At 38.5% G+C, this 26,713-nt stretch overlaps 1 protein-coding gene across 1 annotated transcript in view; it reads left to right on the top strand.

Annotated features, from left to right (window-relative positions):
• Positions 1–3,237: 3,237 nt before the first annotated feature.
• Positions 3,238–26,713, top strand: part of MSL2 (MSL complex subunit 2) — a 29,437-nt gene continuing 5,961 nt past the window's right edge. Inside the window, exon 1 of the mRNA XM_007170360.2 lies at positions 3,238–3,611. Within this exon, the coding sequence (XP_007170422.1) occupies positions 3,470–3,611 (142 nt within the window). The 5' untranslated portion in view covers positions 3,238–3,469. The remainder of the gene's footprint in view (positions 3,612–26,713) is intronic.

The following is a 26,713-nucleotide window of genomic DNA, read 5'->3' as shown; positions in this document are numbered from 1 at the left end:
AAACTGTTCTAAAATAAAAAGTTAAAAAAAATTTTTTAAATTGGCATTTCATATTTTTGTTAGATCTGGCAACCTTAACACTTTTACTTCCGAATAATAATTAAACACAAAATATGAAAAAAATTACCCTAGGTTGATAGTTTAAGGAATTTGAGTTATGTTTGATTTCTCCTATTTGATCCAAGCACTTTTTCTGTATAAACCGTTCTTTTGTTTTTTTAGGCAAACCTCAAGCGAGCAAATAGTTACTAGACAGGGAGTATACTTCAGTGTGGAGAGGCTTTGCCTCTAAGTGCCATAGTTTATCATCACCAGTTGCAACCAATTTCAGAAGCTATAAAAGAACTGTCTCCTCTCTCTCTTTCACACACGAACCATCAATAGAATTAATCTTAGTTTGATGTGCACATCTCAAGAGATTTAAAAAAATTAGTTTATGAGAAAATCAGCAAGGTTAAGGCCCTGCAAGTAATCACTTACCTAGGGTGACTGCTAATTTATACTGTCTGAATGGAAACAGTGCTGATTATTTTACTCTCCGTGTTGGTCCTCTGGGGAAGAACAACCTGTGTGTTTTAGAAGAACTTAAGAGTCTGGAATAGAAATAGCACTGTATATTATAACAGTTTTATTTGAAAGTGAGCTTAGAAAAGATCTCTTATTTAAAAAAAAAATGATGAGGCTTTTAAAAAAGAGTGAATTTTATAGACTGTCATTTTCTAGATAAAAGATGACCAAATATATTTTGCACAGCTTTGTTCGTTTTACAAAATTAGGAAAATAGATTGTTTTTGCTTAATACATACATACTGATAATATGCTAGGACTTGTAAAGAAAATAAACCTGTTCTCAAATGGTAATAGAAATTATATATCAGAGGTTACATGGGTTCCCTTATCTTAACTCTTCATTTCTCCTCCAAGTGGCAAGCCTCTAAAACTAACAGGTATTTGTGCCGCTAAAGATTTACATACGTCATAAATCTTACTTTGCAAACATGTGTAGAGCATTTACTATGGGCAAAAAATTATGCTGAAGAGCTCTGGTGTATCCAGAGATAATGATTCCTACGCTGTTTCTATTTTTAAAGAAGGTTTTGTCCTTTTGGAGGGGAGGGGAATCAGACGTTAATTTAGGCTTTGCTTATTTATATCTGTGTCCTTGGTCTCCTGCAAAAACACAAGGCCAAAACTTGTTTAAAAAAAAGATAATACTTTCAAGGATTTGGGTTCTAAAGCAGGACCATGGGTTATTTAAGAGATCTGTTCACACAGAGGGGCTACGTCTGTTAAAGGAGCTAAAATAGAAGTTCGTTTTGTTTTTAAATTGTACTCTGTTCTCGTGGAGAGCTCTGTGCAGTCCCGACCGGTGCCCCTGGAAGGCCAGGCTGCCCGCGTCAGTCGGACTCCAAGGACCAGAGGCCGCAGGAAGAGCCCGCTCGGACGGGCAGGAGAGGCAGGTGGGTCCGGGCACCGGCGCTTCAGACGGCCTGCCCGGGCCTCAGAGGCCTCAGGCTGCCGTCGACGCGGGCCGCGGCTCCAACCAAGACCCTGAAGCTCGAACGCTCGCTGGGCGCACAGCCACGTCGCTCGCTGCCTCCCTTCTGGGCTGGGCGAGTGTCGGCGAGGCGGGGGCAGCGCCCTTTCGGCGGCCGGGAAGCGCGGTTCTAGGAGAAAGGCCGCGAGGGCGGGGCTTGGGGCGGTGTGGGGCTTTCTCCTCACTTCGCGGTCAGCCAGGGCCAGGAGAGGCCGCGTTGCGCCAGCGCAGAGAGCCACATGGCGCGACCCAACAGGGCCTCCGCGTTGGCGGACACCGAGGAAGCAGTGTAGTGCGAGAAGCCTACAGCCCACACTGGGGAAAGATGAGTCAACTAACGAATGTTTCACCACAGCCCACACGCCTAAGAGGGAATTTGAGAGCGCATGGGGGAGGGGCGGAAAGAGCAGGCGGCTCGCCGAGAGCATGCTCTGTACAGAGAGCCGTAAGTGGAGAGCCAGGCATGCGCAGTGAGCTCAGGGTGGGTTGGCAGCCGGGGGGGGGCTGGCGTGAGCGGGCTGATGTGTTTATCCGGTTTTCTGGGTGGGCGGTCAAAGCGCACGCGTAAGGGCGAAAGGCGGTGGAGCTGGGTAGTGGAATGCGCATGCGCAGAGCGAGCCGGTAGCTCTGGGAGGGCGTGGAGGGGGCTCTTAGAGGAGAAGCAGGGGAAAAGGGAAGCGAAGGGAAAGCAAAGGGCGGGGGGAGGGGTGAGAGTGTGGTCTGCGCATGCGTGCGAGCGCTAGCGACGACGGCGGCGGGGGAGTCTCGGGGATGACAGTGGCTTTGCCCGTTGGGGTAACGGTCGTCGTCGCCGGCAGGGCCTGAGGCGCCGCACAGCCCGCGGGATCCATTAAGGCCGCTGCAGCCCGGGCCCTACCGAGCTAGAGTGGCGCGTGGAGTCGGGGTGAGGGCGGCGAGGCACGGAGGGAGGGGCCTGCGGCGGGGCCTTGCTGTGTGCGCTGGGCGGCGGCGGGGCCTGGCGGTGTGAGCGCTCGCCTTAGCCTCTGCTGCGGCCGGGTGGGCGCCGTGGGCGGCGGCGACCGTGGTGCTTGACGGAGGAGGCGTCCGTGTGTGCCGCGCGGAGAAGATGGCCGGGCAGTGAGGGGGCGGCGCTTGCGCCTGGTGACCTCGGAGTAAGCGACTGAGGAGCGAGGGCCGCCGCCGCGGCCCGGCCGGGCCTGCTCCCCGCCCTCTCCCGCCGCCGCCGGCCCGCGCACTTCCTCCCCGGCCCTCCCCTCTCGGGCGGGGGCCTCTCCTGTCCGCTTCGCCACCTCAGGGAACTGCCGGGCTGTAATCGCCGGGGCGGAGAGCCAGGCGTGTCCGATATGGAGAGAGCGGCGGCGGCCTCCGCCAGCCGCAGCAGCCACGTTCGCCGCCGCCGCGGCTCGGTGCACTAGATCGAGGAATCCGACGACCACACCGCAGTCCTTGCCGTCGCCGCTGCCTCCGCGCCGGGCGCTGTGATGGAGTAAGGGCCCTGCAGCCCGTGAGAAGCGTGCCCGCCCCTGGACCGGGCCGGGGCCTGCTCCCGCGACCGCCCAGCTCGACCACAGGAGGTGCCTTCGCGTCCCGAGATGCAGCTCGAGCGCAGGCCGCCCGCCGAGCCGCGGGGCTAGACTGAGCGCCGAAGCCGCCGCGTTCTGCGCCCCGCGGCCGCTCGGGACAAACTCGAACGCTGCTTTCTCTCTCTCTCTTTTTTTTTTCCCCTTGGTCTGCAAATCTCAGGGACGGAGGAGGGGCGCCAAGGCCCCATGTGTGGGAGGACTGCTACAGCTCTACAAACTTGTACGGATTTTGGTTACAACTTTGGCCAGTGGTTCTCCCCCGATTTCCTCCGAATTGTTGCAAATTCGCCATTGTTCCCTGGCTGCTTACAAAGTTGGATCCGGAATTTCTCTTCAGCCGAGAGCCAACAGTGTCGAAGTGTCTGCAATGAACCCCGTGAATGCTACTGCTCTCTACATTTCCGCGAGCCGCCTAGTGCTCAACTACGACCCCGGAGACCCCAAGGCGTTTACAGAAATTAACAGGCTCTTGCCTTACTTCCGACAGTCCCTCTCGTGCTGCGTTTGCGGTGAGACGCTTTTTATTGTTCCCCTTTCAGTGCTTGTTTTAAAAAAACTCTGGGCGATGGTAGCAGAAATGGTTTGACGGCGGGGTAGTTTGTATTAAACTTTTATTATTTGTGCGGTAGTTTGCGGTCTTTAGTTTTGAAACTCGGCAGAGCACTTTTTCCCGGCATTTCAGAAAGACAGAACCCTTCCAAACCGCTCTCTCTGTATAGCGGCCTCAATGTTCAAAACTGTTAAATTCGCCTTGGGTCATTTCTGGTGTTTTTTTTTTTTTAAAGAGGTGAAATATGCATCTATGTTGCTGTCCCCCTCTTTCTTTTTTTGTTTTTTAAAGCTTTTGATACCAGAGCTGACTTAATACCTACCTTGGTTAAACGTGGTGAAACCTGGTTAAAACACCTACACGTGGCGTGTTTGCATTTCCCCAAACGTGTTGTGTGTGGGTGGTGGTGGTATATAGCCGGTGAAGTCGGTGCGGAACTTTTTCCCCCGGGTTCTTCTAATGCTTTGACAGTTTGACGATAAACAGTGAGCCAGGGCAGACTGATGGTACTCAGTACTTTTTAGCTGGTGGGGTTTTTTTTACAGGATTACGTTTTTTTTGTGGTTTTGCTATATTGTGGCCTGGTAGAGGGTTATTTTGGGTGTTTTTGTTCAAGAAGTATTACTTTGTGCTGGGCAGGATATTTTCAAGTTATTTTTGAGAGATGAAGATATGCTAAATTGTCTAATAAATCCATGTCTCAAAAGTGATAATAATTTGTGATTATTATCTCAGTGATTAACTGTATGCGTATAATAATAATTTATTTTTGAAAAAACTTAGACTGAAAACGTTAACATAAAGGAAAGGGTAACTGGCAAAACCAAAACAGTAATATTCCACTTCACATTGTTACTTCGCCAAAACTTTTGAGGTTTTGTTGATCCACTTACTTGTCAGAATTTGAGAAATTCAGGCATTTCAGGCTTTCACTTTATCTTAAGAGAGATTTTGCGACTGTAGTGGCTGAAGGGAGAAATGGTATTCATGTGAGATTCAGCATTTTCCGTATAGCTCTGGGGCAAAGCCCTGAGGGGGTACAGAAGAGGTGTTTTTTTTTGCACATCGGTTTCTTAATCTCATAAACATTTAAGTAACTCTTACAAGCGATTAAGTGCTACTCTGACTGGTAACCGACACTTAACACCTTTATAGAGAAGCAGTTGCCCTGGTAAACCACTTAATTGCCCTGGGCCTCAGTTTCTTAACATGTAAAATGAGAGCTTTGGGCTAGATTCAAAGTTTCTTTTCCGCTTATATTTTACAAATATAGTATAAGAATTTGCTTAGTTTCAGCGTACTCTGCCACCCCACTCTCACTTTTTTTTTTAATGGAGTGCTTTTTTTTTAACGTCTTCATAGCTTTTGATAGTTTGTGGAATGAGGAGATGGGGCTACTATAACTTATTTCAACACAAACCTTTCTTTTGGTGGGGGAATTGCTACTGTGGTGATGTAGAGGGCGTAGACCAGCCCATCCTGGCCTGCTAGAACTGCAATAGAGAGTGATGTCATTATCCAGGTAACACTTGAAGATCTGGTAGGTCTGCTTTTTACGTGGTGGATGGGACTTAGCTCTCAAAGAGGGAAATGGTAGTTTTGCAGATGTTTGGAATTTTAAGTTCTTAGCAGTAGCTTCAGGACAGTTGTGGTCTAATTGAACATTTTCCCAGAACCTAACCTGGATTTTAAAAACTGGTATTAAAGATAAAGCTACATTAGAAAGTCCAACTGTAGCTTTTTTTTTTTTTTTAAATCAGTCTTGACAACTCAAAGGAATTTTTCTGACATTGAGGCTTTTAATTATTCTTTCTTGTTCAAGCTTCTCTTTCCCACCATCCTATGCAAAAGATTTGTGGGTTCTACTTCTCCCTTATAATTGAGTAGCTGGCATAAAATTTCAGCAGTATGGATGTAGGTTCAGTTTTTTTCCCTTCATCTCTTTGGACATAAGTCTGTGGTTATGAAGAGATGGGGGAAAATACCCAGTTATTTGAATTCAGATCCAACATTTTTCATCTTTGTGTCAGGTACTGTCCTGGACTCTTTTTCCTAGCTGGAAAGCATAAACTCCTTCCAGTTAATAGGGCATGTGCAGTCTTATTTCATTAGGATAATAGATATGTAAAAGTTAAGTTTTAATTCTATCTTGGCGCTGTAAATAGGAAGTTTGTTTCAACAGGTCCTCCAGTGTCTGACCCAAACCTCCCCTTTCAGCTTTGTATTTAACTCTTAATTTCTAATAATTTCTCAGCTTAAGCAGGTTTGATATTTTTGTCTTTTCGAACATACATGCCTTATGTTTTCCTTCTCTTTTCCCCACCTTTGCTCTTTGTAGTTCCTTCTGCCTAAAATATATTCTTTTTGTGTATGGTCTAACTCATCAACTCCCTCCCTCCTCAGTGAATTCTTTGTTCTGTCACAGGGTGCTTTTAACTCTTTAAAATTATTCTATCTTAAGGAAAATATTATTTTTTTGTACATTTCTGTGTTCCTTCTGCCTCATTCTCTCCTGTTCAGTGAATAGCATGTAGGTGTTTATGAAAGACTCAGAGAAAGAAAGTGAGAGGAGGTGAGGGAGGGAAAAAAGGTCTATGAACTTTGCAGTTAGGTACAAATCTTAACTTTTCTACTTTCTGTCTAGGCAAGTTACTTTAACTTTTTGTCTAAATGTCTTGTATCTACAAAAGGGGATAATATCTTCTTTAAGTTTGTTTTTCCAAATTTGTGTTATATGTGAGTTTATTTTTAAGTGGGAAAAACCTTTTGAACCCATGAGAACAAGTCTGTGGACTTCGTGGCACCCTTGCGCAGAGGTGGAGAAAGGTAGGGGGAAGTGAGAGAAGAGATTGAACTGTCCGTTCAAATATTGTCAAACCTAGATTATTCACTGGAACTACAGGTTTTGTTATCATTGTTCTTTGAAATGTTAATTAGCTGATTATCACTGCTTGTTTTTCAGTTGCTTTGTATGTTTAAACTTTCTGAAGTTTCTGGTGAATGGGATAGCAATGCTCCAGAGAGTTATTGTACTTTCTAGGCCACAGAAACAGTGACCAAGACAGTATTACTGTGGGTACTAGTTCTGTGTCAGTTCTTTCCCCTTGTTCTTAATGTTGGACTTGCTTTATCATTTATCACGAAGTATGTAGAATGAATTTTCTTTTGATGGCATGAAACTCAATAAATTCTGCCCTAGGGATTTTAAGTTTTTTATTAAGCTTTTATATCCTCAAATGACATAACAAGTTTGATATGTAGAATCAAATACTGTTAGAACTGGAAGGACATGTTAAGTGGAAAAATAGTATTCTCTGAGATATTTGGAGTCCTGTAAATTAATCATGGTCAAATCTCAGGGACATGAATATTTCCCTGATGTTTTAAATTCTAGAAACAAAGTGGTTTTGGCTTTTACTGAAGAGTTGTGGAACTTTTGGATATCCAGTTTCTTATTTATAAAATAGGAAGGAGCTGGAGAATAGTGTTTCCCACTGACCTAGGCTGACCAAGTTTTTGTTTTGAATGTTAAAGACTTAAAAAAGCAAATCCTGTCATCTTTTCTTACTACTGCTACTCTCACATTCCACTACAAGGTACGTGGTTCCCTGAGGGTGAGAGTCTTGCTGGTCTTGTTCACTGTTGTAGCCCTGCACCTGACAGTTCCTGGCTGAACAAGCGTTGTTGAATGGATGAAACTGCCGTTAAAAAGAGCAAGGTTCAAAGTAGGAAGGATGTGCTCTCAGAATAAAGTATATGCCTTAAAATTAAATAGATTTAGCTTTGTGAAAGACTACTTTCATTTTCCTTATTTTTCTCATTTTGGCATTGTTTGTGGGCCCACTTTGGAATCAGTGCAGTAGATGATCTCAAGAATCTCTTCCAGTTCTGGAGTTCTGATTCTTTTAGCAGAAATACTTTGTTTTTGACTGAGCAAACAATTTATAAATAGCAAGAATCTTCTAAAATGAAATTTGAACATTTAGCGTGATTTATTTTAAACTACATACCTTTTAGAAGCTAAATTAAAAGGCCATTTGTTTAATTGTACTTACGCGTTATACTGTTTTATATTTATATTTTTCTCAAGTGTGAGTTCATTTGATACTTAAGATTTTATTTTTCTTCTACTTAAAATCACTATAATTATTTTATTGTAGGAAGCATATAATGTAAAATTTACCATCTTAACCATTTTCAAGTGTACAGTTCAGTACTGTTGAGTATATTTACATTATTGTGAAACAGGTTTCCAGAACTTTTTGATCTTGTAAATCTGAAACTCTGTACCCAGCAAGCAACCACCATTTTCTTCCTTCCCCCCAACCCCTTGTAACCACCATTCCGTTTTCTGTCTCTCTGAATTTGACTACTGTAGATTCCTCATATAAGTAGAATCATGCAATACTTGTCTTTGTTGACTGGCTTATTTCACTTAGCATAATGTCTTAAAGGTTCATCCGTGTTGTAGCATGAGACAGGATTTCTTTCCTATTTAAGGCTGAATAATATTTTGTTGTATGTATACACTATACTTAGTTTATTCATCCAACGTTGGACATTTGAGTTGCTTCCACCTCTTGGCTGTTGTGAATAGTGTTAAGAACATGGGTGTGTAAACACTCTTTGAGACCCTGCTTTCAGTTCTTTTGAATATATACCCAGAAGTAGGATTGCAGGATTGTGTGGTATTTCTATTTTTATTGTTTGAGGAACTCCATACTGTTTTCCATAGTGGTTGCACCATTTTATCCTACCAGCAGAACAAGGTTTCCAGTTAGTTTTTCCATATCTTTGCCAACACTTGTGTTTCCTGTTTTGTGTTTTGTTATTGGTGTGTGTATATTTGTTTGCTTTTTGTTTTTTGGATAGTAGCCATCCTAATGGGTGTGAGAGGATATCTCATTGTGGTTTTGATTTTCATTTCTCTAATGATTAGTGATGTTGGTGATCTTTGCATATGCTTCTTGGCTGTTTGTATATCATCTTTGGAGAATCACTATCATTTTTTTATCTTGAAAAATATATATATTTTTTTCCTCACAAAATCTTTATTAATCACCAGTGATGTTCTCAGTGCTGGAATAAAAAGATGAATTAAGACACATGGCCCCTACCCATATGTTGCTCAGTGTTACGGGGAAGGCATAAGTAAACCAGCATTTATTGTGTGTTAGAGGCACTTATGTTATTACCAATATTGATGTAATATTAACTTACTCGTAAGTTAACTTTGTCACATGTGTAAAAATTTCAGAAGTTAACAGTAAGTGAGATTTTCCCCCCATGTAACTCGTTTTTGAATAACTGTTTGGGTCAGAGTTTGGGCAACCCTCACTGGGGTTAAAGCAGAGTTTGGTTTACCAGTTTTTTCTTGGGACTTAAGTTTACCTGTTCTCTCTGATCTGGGAAGAATTCTTTAGGGAACATTTATCTAGTAGGCTGGTTAAGGAAGAACAATATTTAGTACTGTGTTCTGGCAGATACTCTTATGTCAGATATATTAATTTAACTGTTGGTTTCTTTTCCTAAGAAAAATCTCTTTTTCACAATTTCTCCTTTTAGTATTCCAAAATTAGTTCTAAAATATTAGTTCCTAGTTGGTTATGTTTATGTACAGTGAAATTGCCTTAGGGAAAGGACTCTAAATGCATTGTTCTGGATACTGAGAGAGAAGAAAAGAGCTTTGATCCATCAGCCTTTGTTATATGATAAAACCAACTGAAAAGTTAATAATACCAGTTTAAATAATGATTTAGGGCAGACAGTATGGTACTGTAAAATTAGGCAGCAGAAATTGTTGCAGTCTTGTGAGAACTAGGAAGTATGGTGCTTGAGCTAGGCCAGGAGGAATGGTGAAAAGTGAACATTTTCAGTAAGGCTTGAGGGAGAGAACATTGGCTTGTTTAGGCTGCAGAAAATCAAGTTTATCCCTAATGAAGAGTTCTTGTAGGAGAGTCCATCCATGCCCTATAGTGGTAACTCAGGGGCCTTTTTGCAGGGAACCTTGATGCCAGGCTAAGGAATTTGACATTTACCTCGTAGACCTGTTCTTTTTCGAAGTGTGCTCTATAGCCCACCTAAATCAAACCTAAAGGGATTGTTAAAATTCAGATTCCCAGTTATCATATCAGGCTGATTGAATTGGGATCTCTGTGGGCAGGGCCTGGTAATGTGCATTTTATGCCCCCCCACCCCCGTCTTGATATGGGTAGGGGAATTTGCAAATCCCTGTTGTGTTTGAGAAATATTTTAAGTAGGAGAGTGATGTTATATAGATTTTGTTTTAAAAAAGGTTAGTTTCGGGATAGAATATAGGATTGATTATTGGAGTGTAGTGAAACCCAGTTAGGAAGGATATCAGGTGTATCCATATTATAGAGGCCGGAATAGTGGTGGTAGTGAAAAGGAAACAACATAAGATAACGCAAAGGGAAAATTTTGTCCTCTTTATGGTTATCATAACAGCTTAATTTTTTGGTATACTGTATTACAATTTGTTTTTGGTTAGGTATATTTCACTGTGAATAGATTAAATATTTTCTATCCTTAAATTTATAAACATGTCTAGTATAGTGCTTTCACAGGGTATATACTTGATAGAAAGTACTGAACTGTATGGAAGATCCGATAAAACCTGGCTTATCAGGTGCTTGGGAGAGGATTCAGTTAAGGTAGGAAATAGACGGGATCTAGTGTGGGCCTGAGGAGAATGAAGAGAAGGATGAGACAGTGTTTAGTAATTTGATGGTGCCTGGGAGTTGGGATTAGTGAGGAAATGTTATTGGAAATATGTTTAGGAAAGGCTAAAATCTAAAAACTTTAATTTTGTGCCCCTTCCTGGAAACCTTGATTTTAAAATCATAAGATATACTGTTATATAAGATATAAGATATACTTATAAGATATACTGTAAAACAAACAACATATCTTTTGAGTCTTGGGGTTGTGGGCTTTCAAATTAACTTGAACATTTAGTCCTCCTCCTGTGTTTGCACTCTTTGTTTTCATTGCATTGATAGCATACTATCACTAATTGGTTAATGCCTTATTGTATTATCTTCTCAGTTGACACCTTCCCTCAGAGTCCACCTGGCTACATTTTAATGTATGATTTAATCTGTTTTTGTGAGGTCTGATTAAATTTTATCTTCTAATTTAAAAGGCAGTATTTCAGAATCTTTATTTTAATTTATATTTTTCTCTTTGTCCATCACCTTTGACTTTTTGTCTTATCCGTTTAGTTTCTGTTATTGGCTTTCCTCTTTTAAAGATTTCTTTTTGTTGTTCCCATGTCAGGAAATTAATTCAGATAATTTTTTTCACCTTAATTAGTGTATGGCCATTTTCCTCATTTTTTCCTTGTTCTGACTCCGTAATATTTTAACAGAATTATTCTAGTTCATTGCCTTTCTGTTCAGAAATCTTGAATCTTTGCAGATTTGGAATATCTGCCTATCTCAACCTGTTTTTAATCTAGTTTTATAGCCAGCATATTTTTTGTTTTGAATTTAGTTTGTCTTATCAATTAGCATTTGTCCATTTTTATTGTTATAATCCACAGAAAATGCGCACTTAAAATGTTGTCTGGCGTCAAATTTGGAAATAACTTAGGTTTTCTGGCAAAGTCAAGTAGTTTTAAAATTCTTTTTGCAACACTTAAAGGCATACCTAGGGACTTCCCTGGTGGTCCAGTGGTTAAGACTCCCGCACTTCCATTGCAGGGAGTGTGGGTTCAATCCCTGGTTGGGGAACTAAGATCCTGCATGCCCCGCGGCCAAAAAAAAAAAGGCATACCTAAAGTGGAGGTGGGTGGTCCGGGGTATAGCTTTTGACCTTCTCCCAATCCTGCTAAATGCCATTCCCTTGAAGTTTAAATCTCTGTCTGCTGTTTTGAAATTTGGGACTCTGGCCATATATAATATGGGATTCTAGGATTAGAAGGGAGCATTCCAATTCAGGTATCTTTGTGTTGGATTTCTGAATCCCCTCTACAGTTAATCAGTTGGTTGTCCAGCTTGTGAGTGAATTTATTCAAAATATGACATAGGGTATGACTGGCATATTCTATCCACCAGAAGCTGTGAGCTGTTTCAGGGATCCTTTTATAGTGTCATTGAGCTTGCCAGCTCAATTTTTACATAGGTTTTACAAGGAAGGTATTACTAGGTTATTCTTCATGATGAGAATTTATAAAGCTTTAGACAGAAAGCACCATAAATCATACAGTCATTTTTTCACATCAAATGAATATTTTGTATGCTGTAATATTCTGTAATAGTTTTGAAAGTTCACCCAAGCCTTTTCCTTAATACCTCTGGGGTAGGGAGCTAAATTTTACTCTGCAAAATAGCCCTATCCATTTTTTTTTTTTTTAATGATGATGAAAGCTTGATGGTATTCACATTGCTTAATTTGTGTCATGCTTTATTTATTTATCTATTTATTTATGGCTGTGTTGGGTCCTCGTTTCTGTGTAAGGGCTTTCTCTAGTTGTGGCAAGGGGGGGCCACTCTTCATCGTGGTGCGCAGGCCTCTCACTGTCGCGGCCTCTCTTGTTGCGGAGCACAGGCTTCAGACGCCCAGGCTCAGTAATTGTGGCTCACGGGCCCAGCTGCTCCGCGGCATGTGGGATCTTCCCAGACCAGGGCTCGAAGCCGTGTCCCCTGCATTGGCAGGCAGATTCTCAACCACTGCGCCACCAGGGAAGCCCAGCCCTATCTATTTTTAACCATAGAATTCTAATGTTGTTGGGATCTTGAATTATTTTGTGAAACCTTACCTGGATAAGAATCAGCGTTGCTTTATCTTGTTTGCAGTCAGAATAGTTATTGGTTCAGTGTTTATGGTCAGTTAAAACATTTTCATAATTTGGTTGATGGTGGTGTTTAGATCTTCTGTGTCATTACTGATTTTCTATTGTCAATTTTTGAGAGATGTTGAAATCTCTAACTGTAATTATGGATTTATCAGTTTCTCTTCGGAATTTCTATCACTTTTTGCTTCATGTATTTTGAAGTTGTGTTTTTAGGTGCATAAAATAATTCTGAACCTATGGAATATAGTTAAAATGTATAATGTAGTAGTCACATAATTTTTACTGTTCTGCTGTAATCCTGTAGAAGTTTTGTTGCTCTTTGGTTTTTCTTCTCTGCATGGGTCATATTTTCCTACTTTTTTGCATACCTAGTTAATTTTGATTGGATGCTAGATACTGTGAATTGTACCTTGTTGGTAAAATTTTACCTTGTGGATGGGTATTTGTGTACTATAAATATTCTTGAGCTTTGTTCTTGGAATTTGGTTAAGTTACTTGCAGATAGTTTGATCCTTGATCCTTTCAAGGCTTTTTTTTTTTTTTTAATAAAGTTTTCACCGAAATTGGATTTCTGTTAGTGGAAGGGATTTGCTTTTTATTTATTTATTTATGGCTGTGTTGGGTCTTCGTTTCTGTGCGAGGGCTTTCTTTAGTTGTGGCAAGCGGGGGGTGGGGGGCACTCTTCATTGCGGTGCGCGGGCCTCTCACTGTCGCGGCCTCTCTTGTTGCGGAGCACAGGCTCCAGACGTGCAGGCTCAGTAGTTGTGGCTCACGGGCCCAGTTGCTCCACGGCATGTGGGATCTTCCCAGACCAGGGCTCGAACCCGTGTCTCCTGCATTGCCAGGCAGATTCTCAACCACTGCACCACCAGGGAAGCCCTCAAGGCTTGTTTTTAAGCTTTTTTTTTAGGTGGAACCAGAGCAGCCTTTAGGGGCTAATTTTTCTGCATTATTTGAGGCAAGAACCTTTTGACTACTCTATCTAATGCCTCGTGAATTATGAGGTTTCTCACACTAGGTGGTGGGAATAGGATTTGTTCTGCTGCCTCTGAGTTATAGGGATTGTTCTTTTTGTTCCTTTCTGGGGATTCTTTCTCCATCCTGGGGTAATTTCCTCATAAACATGTGCTAATCATTCAGTACTCAGCTGAAGATTTGAAAGAGACCATCTATAAATACGGCGTTCTTTCTCTGTGAGGCTCTGTCATCTCTAGTACTCTGCCCTGAGAAGTCCAGCTGCCTTGTCTTCGCGACTCTGTCTTCTCAACTCAGGGAGACTACTGGGCTTTGTCTTGGTTCTCCCTCCTTGTGCTGTGGCCTGAAGATTATCTCCAGACTGTAAGCTGGGGCAATTGTAGGGCTTAGCTCATTTGTTCCTCCATGCACGGATCACTGTTCTGTGGTGTCTGTTGCCCAGTATATCTGAAAACCATTGTTTTGTCCAGTTTTTGTTTCAGTTGGGAGAGTAAGTCTCCCAACTGAAACAAAAATGAAACAAAATGTAATTATTCCATTTTGTCTGGAAGCAGAATCAGATTATATTCTAAACCTACACTGTCCTATATAGCAGCCACTTAGCTGTTGTGACAATTTTAAAAACAGTTCTTTAGTTATACTGAGCTACATCTTAAGTGCTCAGTAGCCACATGTGGGTAATAGCTACCTTACTGTAGATACAAAAGATTTCCATCATTGCATAAAAAAGTTCTACTGGACAGTGTGCTATAACAACTAAAGAACTTAGATTTGTTCCTGAAAGCTGTGGGAGCATTGAAAGATGCCTTCAGTGTTTTTATCTGAGGTTTTGATTTTAAAACATTGAGCGGGATAGGGTTATGAACAGATCACTGGAGCTCACCACTATAGACTTAAAAAACAACTCCCCTAAATCAGTGTTAGTGAATTGGGTTCAAGAAGGTGTTCCATAGTGTTCATGTAGTAAAAGGTTTCCATTATTTAAAAAAGAGAAGATAATTTAACTATTTTTTTTCCCTCTAAAGTGAGGCAATTTGAGATGTCAAATGACGACTGGACCAAATCATGTGCCATACCAGTTAATAATTCTGCCAAATCCTTTCTGCCATGACGGTTTTAAATTGTTTTTATACTCAGTCACGTATTTTATTAATTCTTAGTCGTATTGTTTTAGTTCTCTCAATTCTTCATATATCCATTCATGGATCATTGGTTGGGGACAAGAAACATTAAGAAAATTAGGTTGCTATTGAAATACTAGGTAATGAGGAACATAAAAATACTAATGATTCCAAATATCTGGTTCATGATTATTATTACCCCTCTCTGTAAATTGTCTTTGTTCTCTTAATATCCTCCATATCAACAAGGTGTAGGTAATTATCCAAAAAGCAATGTTAGCAGGAGAATACATAGTGATATACAGTATGGCCTTTTATTTTTAGAGAATAAAGATTAACTACACTTGCTGTGTGTTATTTGAAGTGTTTGCAAATACTAGTCTAAAGCCACCCTTAGTTTATCATTTAGTAACAGAACACTAAAAATTTTTTTTTTGTAAAAGATACAAGAATTACAAATACCAAGTCACATTTACAGCTTTGTCGTCACATTTACAGCTTTGTCCTTGCATAATATATTCAATTTTAGCCTATGTTTTTAACATTCATGAGTTTATAAACAAGAGAGGTCATTTAAAAACAGATATATTGCCAAAATGTGTTTTATTACATTATTTAAATAAAGCAAGATGTAGCCCTTGTTAGTGGGAAGTCAAAATTTGTCTTTGTATGTTTTATTAAAATGAACTTTATAGTATAATCTTTGATAATATGTTTATTTTAAAAATTTCTTAAAATCTTTTAATCACATTTCTTACTTAACTGATTAGAAAAAAGTCCCAGTTCCTCAAGGCAAAAAAGGTTAAAGTATCTTTAATCCCGGTTGTGGATCAGAATTTGTTGGGAAGCTTTTTAAAAATATACATTCCTGGGCAGTATCTGCAGTTATTGAGTCAGTCTGAAGCAGGCCATCTAGGTGATTCTAATACTAATCCATGGATGAGAGTAGTGCTGTCTTTGAATACTCCTTATGTGAGGTTTATAGGTGTACTTAAACGAAAATACATGTGCCAATAAATTTAAGTAATGCTGTGTTAAGCAAGTTTCTTGACATTGGTAGTTTTCAGTTTTAAGACACTAATGTAAATTTGGGGATGACTTTCCAGGAGGGTATTAAAGCAAACCTGTTAATGCATTCTGGTACAGTGGAACACCAGTTTGGGAACTTTGGATCTAGCTTCATATTGATGTATTCAATTAACGTTTGTTGTTCAGCTGTGAATTGATTTAATTGTGCCTAATTGACTAGCCTGTTTTATCGTATTGGTAATAATTTAATGAGAGACCGTCATGGCTTTGCTAAAATATGAAAATAACAGAATATTACAGAAGTGCTCTGTAACCACAAAACACTCTATAAAATCTCGCCTGCATAATTATTAAGATAAATGGTGTCTGGCATTCTCTTTTAATTCTTACTAGAATGTGAAATGAGGCATGACTTGAGTTTATGAATGTGTTGTGGTTTATATATCATCCATTTAATAATGTATGGTCAGTGTTTGGTTTTTTAGTTATAATAGTACTTGACTGGTGAAGCTTACTTACTTTGTATAAACTGTTGATACATCCAAGAGTATCAGGAAGTATTTTTCATAGTTTTAGGTTGACCAAAGACATAAAAGTTAAAGAAACTCTGAAATTTAACCATTCATATGTTCAGTAAACAGCTTGGCTTGAGTAACATTCATACTTCTAAAATTGCGATATTTAAGAGTCAATTTCCATTTTTCATTTTTCTGCAGACTGGTTGTAATCCTTTTCCCAAACTGGAAACACAGATTTTGTCTTTTTTTCCACCGCCCACTCCCCTGGTATACATGTTTAGCTATCACTGGTCTCTCAGTATAGTAGTGTTTAGTTATTTGAAGTGATGCAGTGAACTTTAAAATAATTACTGGGTCACGTGGTCAAAATACCTCTCTCTGTCACCATTTTTAGTGACCAATGCATATCTGTCATAATATTCCCTTATTTTAAATTAAAATGCACATTTTCCTGTCATACTGCGAAATTATTTGTGCTAGATATTTTAAAGAGAAAAGTTTACAGGTTTGTGGAATCCAGATGATCAGGGGCTAATGGTGGTTTAGGACATAGCTGCTTGAATATTTAATTAGAGAACTAATAATTTCCTTGAAACTTTAGTTTGTTGTTTGGACCTGTTGATTTTTTGAGGCATGTATTTGCTTTTTGGTTTACTACTCAAATAAATTGTGTGAAAGTTTAAAGGAACATATTCTGAGTGCTGCTTAGTCAAAAATTTAAAAAGAACGGACCTGGGTTAGGAAGCTCTGCCAAGGGGAAAATGGTGCTGTCTTCTTAAAAGGGTTCTTTAATTTCAAATTCATTTCTCTTTGATTTGAGTTTATTCTTTTTTTTTGAATTTTATTTTTTATATAGCAGTTTTTTATTAGTTATATATTTTATACATATTAGTGTATATATGTCAAACCCAATGAGTAGCATTCATACTCATGAATTTCGCCTAATGAAAAGATTTTTAAGAGGTTTAGACTTCAACATATGTCTGCAAAAAAGTATATTGGGCACAGGTTTTGTAAAACTAAAAACAAGCTTTAAAAAGGACAGTTTAAATTGTCTAAAACAGTTAATTCATCTATGCCCATTTGCTAAGTGATACATAAGATCTTTTTATGGTATTGTCATTTTTGTTCTTAGCTGAATCCAGATTATTATTCCCATGTGTTTATGTATCTAGGAGATTTCTTACTATTGTTTCAAGACATACTTTACATCTTTAATTTTGGGGTGTAATTTTGGTGCTGTAATTCAGTGATGTAAAAAAGGTCCAAGTATCCTTTGTTAAGTGCACAGTGCTTGGCATATAGCTGGGCCTCAGAAGTTACTCACTGAAGTGATTGAGGAAAGAGGAATATTTTCTTAAATGAAGATAGCCTAAACAATTCTTCATTTGGAAAAGTTGGAGAATGGGGATATTTATATCAGTGGATTGGATTATGGAAGGATTATTGTTCAGGTGCTATGTCAGACTTTTTTTTTTTTTTTTTCCACACACACACACTGTATTTTATTTTTACAAGAGATAAATAGACTGACACCAAGCATTGTACATGGATGACCACAACAAAAGCAACAATGATTGCAATTACCAAACCTGAAACACACTCATACTATGTTATAATATTGACATTCAGTCCAGTAATCCTCCACTATGTCAGACTTTTGACATCAGTAGAAGTATATTCTCCCAGTCTTTATATGTGCCTTGATAATGCTGTTGGAGATTGATTGAATATAAGCTGAATGGATATGACTCAGAGTCAGCATAGTTACTCTCACACCACAGGAAGAATAAGGTGTATGTATATATTGGGGTTGATCAGCATCAATTTAACGCTGCTACTATTAATAATGCTTTCTAAAGTGATATCACTTACGAAAACCAACTGTACCTATTTTACTAATTTTATACTTAATATTATATATATAACACCCATTTAATATATATATACATATACACATATACATATATATGTGTGTATATATATATATATAAAAATATAAATATATACAGTCTTTAGCTAAGATTTCTCATGCTGTAAATTCATAGACTGATATGCGGGCTGAGGTTTTTTTTATTGGGCTGTCTTTATAGAGGAGGTAGTACAATGCTTTATAGTATATATGTTCACTTAAAACATTTAAGATTAACTTTAAAAATTGAGCTTGGTGTGTAGAGAATCCAGGCAAGGCTCTTGTAGCTCCAATTTCTATGCAGTAAAGATTTCCTGACCCTCACAGAACTTACTGGTCATCCATTCTCCCCTTCGTTTCACTCTTCCTGACCCACTCACTATTTGTTACTGCCAGTACCTGTTCTTCTGTCTCCTTCCCCCAAAAGGTTTTGCATCTTGTGGTTAATATGTTGATTTCTGTTATGGCCCAATTTCAGTGACCATTCTTTTTGGTAAGTGAAAAGAAGCTAAAATTGTCTCAGTGGATGCCATGGACTTAGTAGCGGAAGTAGGGATGCTGCTGGTTAAGTAGAAAGAATACTAGATTGGGAATCAATAGACTAAGCTTCTATTTCTCATTGCTAGTAACTAGCTATGTAATCTTACGAAAGGCCATCTTGGTTAAAATGAGGCCATGGGACAAGTTTATTTCCAAGGTCACTCCCAACTCTAGTGTGCTTTTTATGATTCATTCATTGTACATTTATTAGGTGCTGGCTTATGTGCCAACACTGGTTTAAAGATACAGAGATAATTAAGTTTCTGGTCTTGAGTGAGACCCAGTGAATGGTGACAATATAATGTGATAAGTGCTATAATAGGAGAATGTGCATAGTGCTTTTTGAACAAACTGAGGGCTAGGAATTAAGGAAGGCTTCCTCTCCGAGGTCGTATTTGAGTCAGTTCTCAAAGAGTAAATAGTTTAGTGAATTCCCTGGTGGCACAGTGGTTAAGAATCTGCCTGCCAATGCAGGGGACACGGGTTCAAGCCCTGGTCCGGGAAGATCCCACATGCCGCGGAGCAACTAAGCCCCTGGGCCACAACTACTGAGCCTGTGCTCTAGAGCCTAGGAGCCACAACTGCTGAGCCTGCGTGCCACAACTACGGAAGCCCGCGAGCCTAGAGCCCGTGCTCCGCAACAAGAGAAGCCACTGCAGTGAGAAGCCTGCACACCGCAATGAAGAGTAGCCCCCGTGCACCACAACTAAAGCTCACGTGCAGCAACGAAGATCCAATGCAGCAAAAAAAAAAAAAAAAAAAAAAGAGTAAATAGTTTACCATGCAAGGAAGGAAGAAGGACATTCTAGGAAGAGCAAATCACAGAGGAATGAGTAAGCAAGCATTGCTTGTTTTGGAATGGCCAGGTGAGAATGGAGTTTGTGGAGAAAGCGTAATGTTACAAAATTTTGGGGGGAGGGTGGGTGTGGGCTAGATTCTGAAAGGCCACATATGTCATTCCAAATGTTAAGTCGGTAAGTTTGAAATTATGGAAATATACGGAGAAGTGGAAATATGCAAGCTTTCATTGGATTTTATTTTGAAACTTTTATAGAAAATTTCAATATACAAGATAGAACTCTAATATATTGATAATACCTATCACCTATAAACAGTTAATGGTATTCAAATGCAAGACTTCTGATACACTGTAGATCTTGCCATAAAATCTTAGCATCATCAAATTTTAGAGCTAGAAAGAACTTAGATATTTAGTCACTCTATAGCTTTAGGGAATGGAGGGCTAGTCATTTTTAAAGGTACATCATCATTATTACATTTTTTTTTTAACTTATATTCATCAGATTTGGACAGTTAAAATTACTAATTGTAGTGGATGCTATGTATACACTACCCAAATCCCCATTTCAGGACTGAAGGACTTCATTTTCTTAGTTACTGGGAGTGTTGCTGGGGTTGTCAGACTTCCCTGGGAATTGCTGTTGGCTGAAGAGAGCCACTCACCCAAGCTCACATCCCCTTCCTTGGAGTAGCCTGCATTCAAAGACTAGTCCATTAAAGACCTGGCTCCCATGTCCCACCATAGGACAACCTTGAAGAGCCGTCCCAGCTTCAGAGCTCCCTGTGGGGTCATCTGAGGCCTTTGTTGTTATACATCCCAGCCTAATTTGTTCTTCTGCCCCTTCCTTCCTCACCTGATAAACTTTCAGCACGCTGACCTCTCTCCCAAGAATTTCACTGCCTAGGAACCTGACTTCCAACAATGATGAACTTTAAAACTTCTTTGATTTGTAACAGGTTTGTAAAATTTAAAGCAGCGGTCCCCAACCCTTTTGGCACCAGGGACCAGCTTCACGGAGGACAATTTTTCCACGGTTGGGGGCAGGGGGGAATGGTTCAGATGGTAATGCGAGCGATGGGGAGTGATGGGGAGCGATGGGGAGTGGCAGATGAAGCTTCGCTCGCTCGCTGATCACCTCTTGCTGTGTGGCCAGGTTCCTAGCAGGCTGCGAACCCCTGCTTTAAAGGATTTAACATCTGCCAGTTTTTCATGTTTATGAGAAATATTCAGGTAAAATGTTGAAAGACTCACGTAATAATATAATGAAAGAAAATGATCAATTTGTATAGTGCCAAACATACAGAAAAAAATTCTTATTAGAAAGAACATGTTTTGGAATGGAACAAAAAGGAACCTTCTCAAACATGTTGAACAAAGATCTTGGCATTTAATTGACCTCTCCCCCCCAATCATTCATTACTAGTGTTTCTGCAGTCTCATTTTTATTACCTTTTGTAAATTAAAGGCCACCCCCTGCCCGCCCCCCTTTGAGATCAGGCTCACACGTTTTTATTGATTTTTTTGTTTGTTTTTTGGCCTTGCCATGTGGCATCTTAGTTCCCTGACCAGGAATTGAACCCATGCTCCCTGCAGTGGAAGCGTGGAGTCTTAACCACTGGACCACCAGGGAAGTCCCTTTATTGACTTTGAGAAAATTTAAAATCTGGACAAAGATTTTTTTTCTTTTTTGGTCATACTGTAGAAAATGGAAACATATGATGTATATTTGAAACAAATTGAGTCAGATTGAGTGTATAAAAAAAAAGTCTTGCCCTTATGGTGCAGGAGAGATTTGCATAGCAGAAGAATCCAAGACTGCGTTTCTGAACAAAATATTTGAAGTTTTTATGTCTGCAACATTTGAGAGTGCCTTTCCTAGACCAAGTGTGCCACTTGTCATCATTCAGTGAAATGTTTTGTCATTGCTTAAGTTACTGTCCTCTCTTGGATTCAGGAGTTTCACAGCAATGTGATTTGGCTGGCAACAAAATTCTTTTTGCTGCTAATAAAGCTTTTTTTTCCCCTCCCTCTTCTTTTTCTGTATTTCTTTCTGTCTGTGTGACTGTCTGTATTTAGGTGGTCAATACAGTTATTTAGGCCTTTTGGAAAGGAATGGCTGATGAAAAGTACGTTATCTTATTCAGTAGTGATTGCTGAGGAAATCGGCTTTAGAATCAGTAACATAAGTGAACCTAGAAAACTTCTTATTTAAGAATTCTACTTTTTTGAGTATTTTAAGATAACCAGTTAGTACTATTTTTTTTAAAGTTCCTTTACTTTAGTCATGATTTTAAGAAAATTTCATTGAATATAATTATTCTATTTTAGCAACTGAAATTTTTCATTTTTATTCTTTTCCTCCTTTTGCCTTAGAGCTTTAATATAAGTATCTGGTAACCTTTAATTTTGCTAATCAGTTTTGATGTGGGTCCATTTGTTGGAAAGCAAATTTAAGCTGTGATGGAAAGCATATTTTATTGAGTTAGTATGTAGAAATGTATCTTTTACGATATCCCTTCTGTTTCATGTTGCTTACGTTATCAGTAAAAGCAGAAAACTGCTTTCTCTCTTTTGTAGGATACCACATATTTTACAGCTGTGGAGTTCTATACTGATTTTTTTCCCTCTTTCCAGATACTTTTCCATATGTACCATATATCTAAGTATCATAAGATTTATTTCTTTTTGTGAATTCCTTGACTGTTTAATACTCTAGTTTCCAAGAATGCTTCTTGGAGAAATGGTATGATGGTTTTAATTATTAACCGTGACCTGCCTGTGTGCATTTTTTGCTTTCTGATAGTGGTGTCAGGATTTGTTTATATGAGACTTGGCTAATTTTCCCTGATCCTGAAGTGTCATCTCATCAACAACAAATAAGGCTTATATAAAATTACTTGCATTATCTGAGGTTTTTGATTAGGCATTCCTTGTTGCTGTAATAGAAGCATTACCAGGAGAAGGAATTCTGGACAAGGAGTGGTGGTAAATACAGAATGTTTTGATTCTGATAAATGCTCTTTTTGTGCCTGTTAGAATTATATAATGCTTTTTTTGGTCAAATGACAAAATTAAGCCATTGAGATAGTTTAATTCCTTAAACCATTTTCCACTTTTTCCAGATTTCATTTTACTGAAATTATTTTCATTGGGATCATTTCTTTTCCATGTAAGCTTTAGAATGAGGAATTGATTTTGTAGTCTCTCTGTTGTTGTTCACATCTAATTTGTCCCTGTCAGATTTTAACCTATTGTAGCTTTTGTAGGTTTTATTTTATGATCATTATTATTGCCAGGTCCAGTGTTCACAAGATCGTTTTTTAGTCATTCACTAAGTTTTGCTAAGCATTTTAGCCATTATTGGTTTTATTTTTTCTTGTGTCCTCTCGCCGCACCTCTTAAACTTAATTTCCCCCATTCATCTGGTCAGAATATTAGTGGGGTTAAACACCATCACTGTAAAAAGGAGAATAAAAGATCTTGTTTCAGAAGCAGTTAAGGCATAATTTACTTGGTAGTCTGCATGTCAGCATAACATTTATAGTATGGTCCCCTTTTACCAATGGTATTCTGAAGTGAATGAATTACCAGTGGCTTTGTTCGAAGTTGGAATCAGTTATGTATTTAGAAGAGTTTGCCAAGACTAATCATATCTTTTTGTTTGCTTATACTAAGGAGTTGTACCTATCCCTTGTATGGAGAAAGGGGCAAGCTGATTTGAGACCTACTTATAGTTTGCTTATTTATTTTGGTGCTGTGGGTCTCTCAAACTTAGGCTGCTTTGAAATTCTTGATGCTGTCAGTGATTCTTCTCAGGGGTAAGGATAAAGTGCGTGGCAACCAGTCCAAGTGCTACCTTTGGTATTTTAATACTGTAAAGTAGTGATTTGATCTATGTTAAATCTGTTTAATAGAAGGAACGTTTTATGGCTAAAAAGTATGTTTACTGAGAAGAATATAACTTTTGAAATGTTTTTTTTTTTGATGCCAGAATTAAAGCCCTTTTCTAGGGCTTTAAGATTTTTTTTCCCTTAAGTTAAACCTAAATTTGGTTTGAAATTTATTTAAATAATTGATTTTGTTAGGTGTGATAATGGCATTGCGATTACATAAGAAAATGTACTTTGTAGTGATATACACTAATGTATTTAGAGGTTTGCTGGGATTTGCTTTGAAATACTTAAGAACAAAAGATGGGTAGATGAAGCAAATGTGGCATAATCTAGATAATTATTGAATCTGGTATACGTAGGTTTATGAAGATTAATTATACTACTTTCTGACTTCGTGAAACTACTATAATAAAAAGTTTCACCAAGTTAAGAGCATTAAAAAAATCTGATATTAAATATCTTTGCAAATTCCTTGCCAATAGTTATGTATTCCCAGAAATTCCCAGAATGACTGCTGTGGTCATCTAAAAAGAAATTTTAGTCTCAAGTTATAACTGGGTGATTTGGGGATGAGAAAAGTGAAGGAGAGAGAGAATAAAAAAGGAATTAGTAACTTCTATTAAAGTGAAGAGTAAAAATGAAATTTAGTCTTTAGTATTTTTAGGGTCAGTATAGCACCATTTAGTATTATTTAAACAGGGCACATAATATCAAATTCATTTAGTTATAAGACAACTTGTATTAATATTATGTAAAGGAAGATAATTCCTGTAATATATTGCAGATTAAGGATTCAAGGCAGTGCAGTGAGAAAACTTTTTGTCATGAACTATAAATTTTTAAGCTCTGAATATGTGTTCTGAGCAAGTCTTTTTGTACTTGAGTGTGAAACTATAGGGAACATGATGTAAGCTAAAGCAAGTTAAACTTTTCCCCAAATACTACCCAGTTTTTATAGTACAGTCTGCCAGTAAGTGATGCACTTCTGCTTGACTAAGATTGCCCGTCCATTTTACTTTCTAGTATAAGATGTATATTTACAATTTTAAAAGTGCTATCTGACATTTCTTAATTTACAGGGAGGAGTTTCCTTAGGGACATGTAGTAAGTGTATGGCTAACACTTATCCCAGCTCTAAGAAGCCCCTGAACTTTTTCTTTGTTCCTGTATCACTGGAGCTGCCTTTGTTGTGAGGTGTAAAGAGAACCCTCTGGGAAGCTTTTGAAGGTTAGGATACTTAGCTGAGTGCATAAAACAAGTTTGCCTATAGGCATCTTTAATGATAGATTAAAATTTCAAATATTTGTGTTGAGGAATGGTTGGGCAATCCAGTAGGTAATATGAGGCCACATAGTGGAAGTAGTTAGGAACTCAGTGGTGGTGGAATTATGAATCAATAAGTGATAGTTTTTGTGTTTTCTAGCCTATTTTCAGTTCTTAGTATTAGGCATAGTCTCCTAAAATCTCATAGAAGAATACAAAGATGTGGAGGGTGTAAGTCCTTTAAAGGTGTTTGGTACCCCAGGAGGTTTTGATTGACATGAATGGTGAAAAGAAAATCAGTGATGGAATGAAGGCCAGAAGAGGTAATCCTTACTTATCACTTAGCTTGTACAGTTTGCAAATCATTAGGGCTTATAAAATGATGACATTCAAATTATATCATTCTTCATTTATTAGTTACATTATTCCCATAAAGAGAAACTTCTCATCTGTGATTTGGTTATTTGGTGGTTTAGCTTATATATAGGTAAGGTAAATCAGAATAAATACTTGCTTCTTGCTCTTTATTTACCAGTTTTCAAACTAATGAGCTGGTTCACTAGCATCTGATTTTTTTCCCTTTTTTAAAATGAACTCTAGAGATTTGAACATTTTAGATATGCTTTATATTCCATTGCATTTATGCATGCTCAGATTTTCTCATCTTTGGTCACTGGAAACCTCTTAGGTTTGCTCCTGAGTCCCTTTAATGTTATCCGGATCTTTGATAGTTTCCTTGCTTTCCGGCATAAGAAGGTAATCAAAACTCATCTCGTCTAACTTATGCCACAGATCTAGAATCAGCCATTTGTCCAAGAAGCTCTGATTCGTTTGAACAAGAAATTGTTTTTCAACATGGTTATCTGAGTTCATTGCCACTGGGGTTGCTCCCTGTTTTCACGCCTTTTCAGTGTATAGTGAGTGCTAGGAAATATGTACTTTTAAGATGAAAACATGAGTTCATACTGATAAATCCAATTGAAATTCAGGACTACAGGATTTTTTACTTTTCACATCTTATGACTTCCTTCCTCCTACTAAAAAAAATATCTAGATTCTCAAGGACATCAGCATTTACTTTATCCTACAATTAGACACTAACACTTTATAGTAACTATCAACACTACCACCAAAAAATGTAATTTCTGAAAACAAAACAAGGATGTAAGGTTAGAGTCAATTTTCTGTTTTAAAGTCATTTGAAGTAGTTAACTCTGAATAGTTATACCATCAATTTGATAAGAAATTACAGTTTTGGTACATTTTACTTTTGACTTTTAGGAATTTCCTTTAAATTTTTTGGTTTTGTTATATAATTATGTAAAATATTTACATGGTTTAAAAGTTAAAAGCTATCAAACACATTAAACCCAGAATAGTGTAGTGCTGTCCTTTTTCACTTTGTTCAGTCTCTCCTTCCCAGTAGATAATGTATTTCTTTTTAACCTTACGGTTTATCCTTTTAAGCGTGTACACATCTCTCTGTATGTATTAATATCCCCTACAGCCTTCCTTAGATTAAGTCAAGGGTAGTTTAAGGGATTCCTGTATTGGGTAGAAAGAAGGTTGGACTCTGTAACTACTGGGGCCTTGTCTTAAGGCGTTTTTATTTATTTATTTTTAGAGTTGTACAAGCATCACCACGATATGATGTTAGAACATTTTAATCACCCCCAAAAGTTCCATTGTGCCCATTTACAATTAACCCCTGCTCCTGCCCCCAGACTTAGGCAATCACTATTTCTGCTTTTCTGTCATTTTTAGACATTTTATATAAATGGGATAATACAATAATGTACTCTTTTGCATCTGGCTTTTCACTTAACACAGTGTTTCTGCACTTCATCATGATTTGGCATGTACCAATAGTTCTTTTAATTGCTGAGCGGTATTCTTTTGTATGAATATACTACATTTGTTTTTGTCTATTATGAATAATGCTGCTATGCATATTCACAAACATCTCTTTATATGGATGTATATTTTCATTTATCTTTGACTAGGCTCCTAGGAGTAGAGTTGCTGGTTTGTATGGTAAATGTATGTTTAACTTTTTTAAAAAATAAATTTATTTTATTTATTTATTTTTGGCTGCATTGGGTCTTTGTTGCTGTGCGTGGGCTTTCTCTGGTTGTGGCGAGCGAGGGCTACTCTTCGTTGCGATGCACGGGCTTCTCATTGCGGTGGCTT

The sequence above is a fragment of the Balaenoptera acutorostrata genome, chromosome 4, assembly GCF_949987535.1.
Source record: "Balaenoptera acutorostrata chromosome 4, mBalAcu1.1, whole genome shotgun sequence".
NCBI lineage: Eukaryota > Metazoa > Chordata > Mammalia > Artiodactyla > Balaenopteridae > Balaenoptera > Balaenoptera acutorostrata.
The sequence above is the reverse complement of the archived record's forward strand: the minus strand, read 5'-3'. Positions and strand labels throughout refer to the sequence as shown.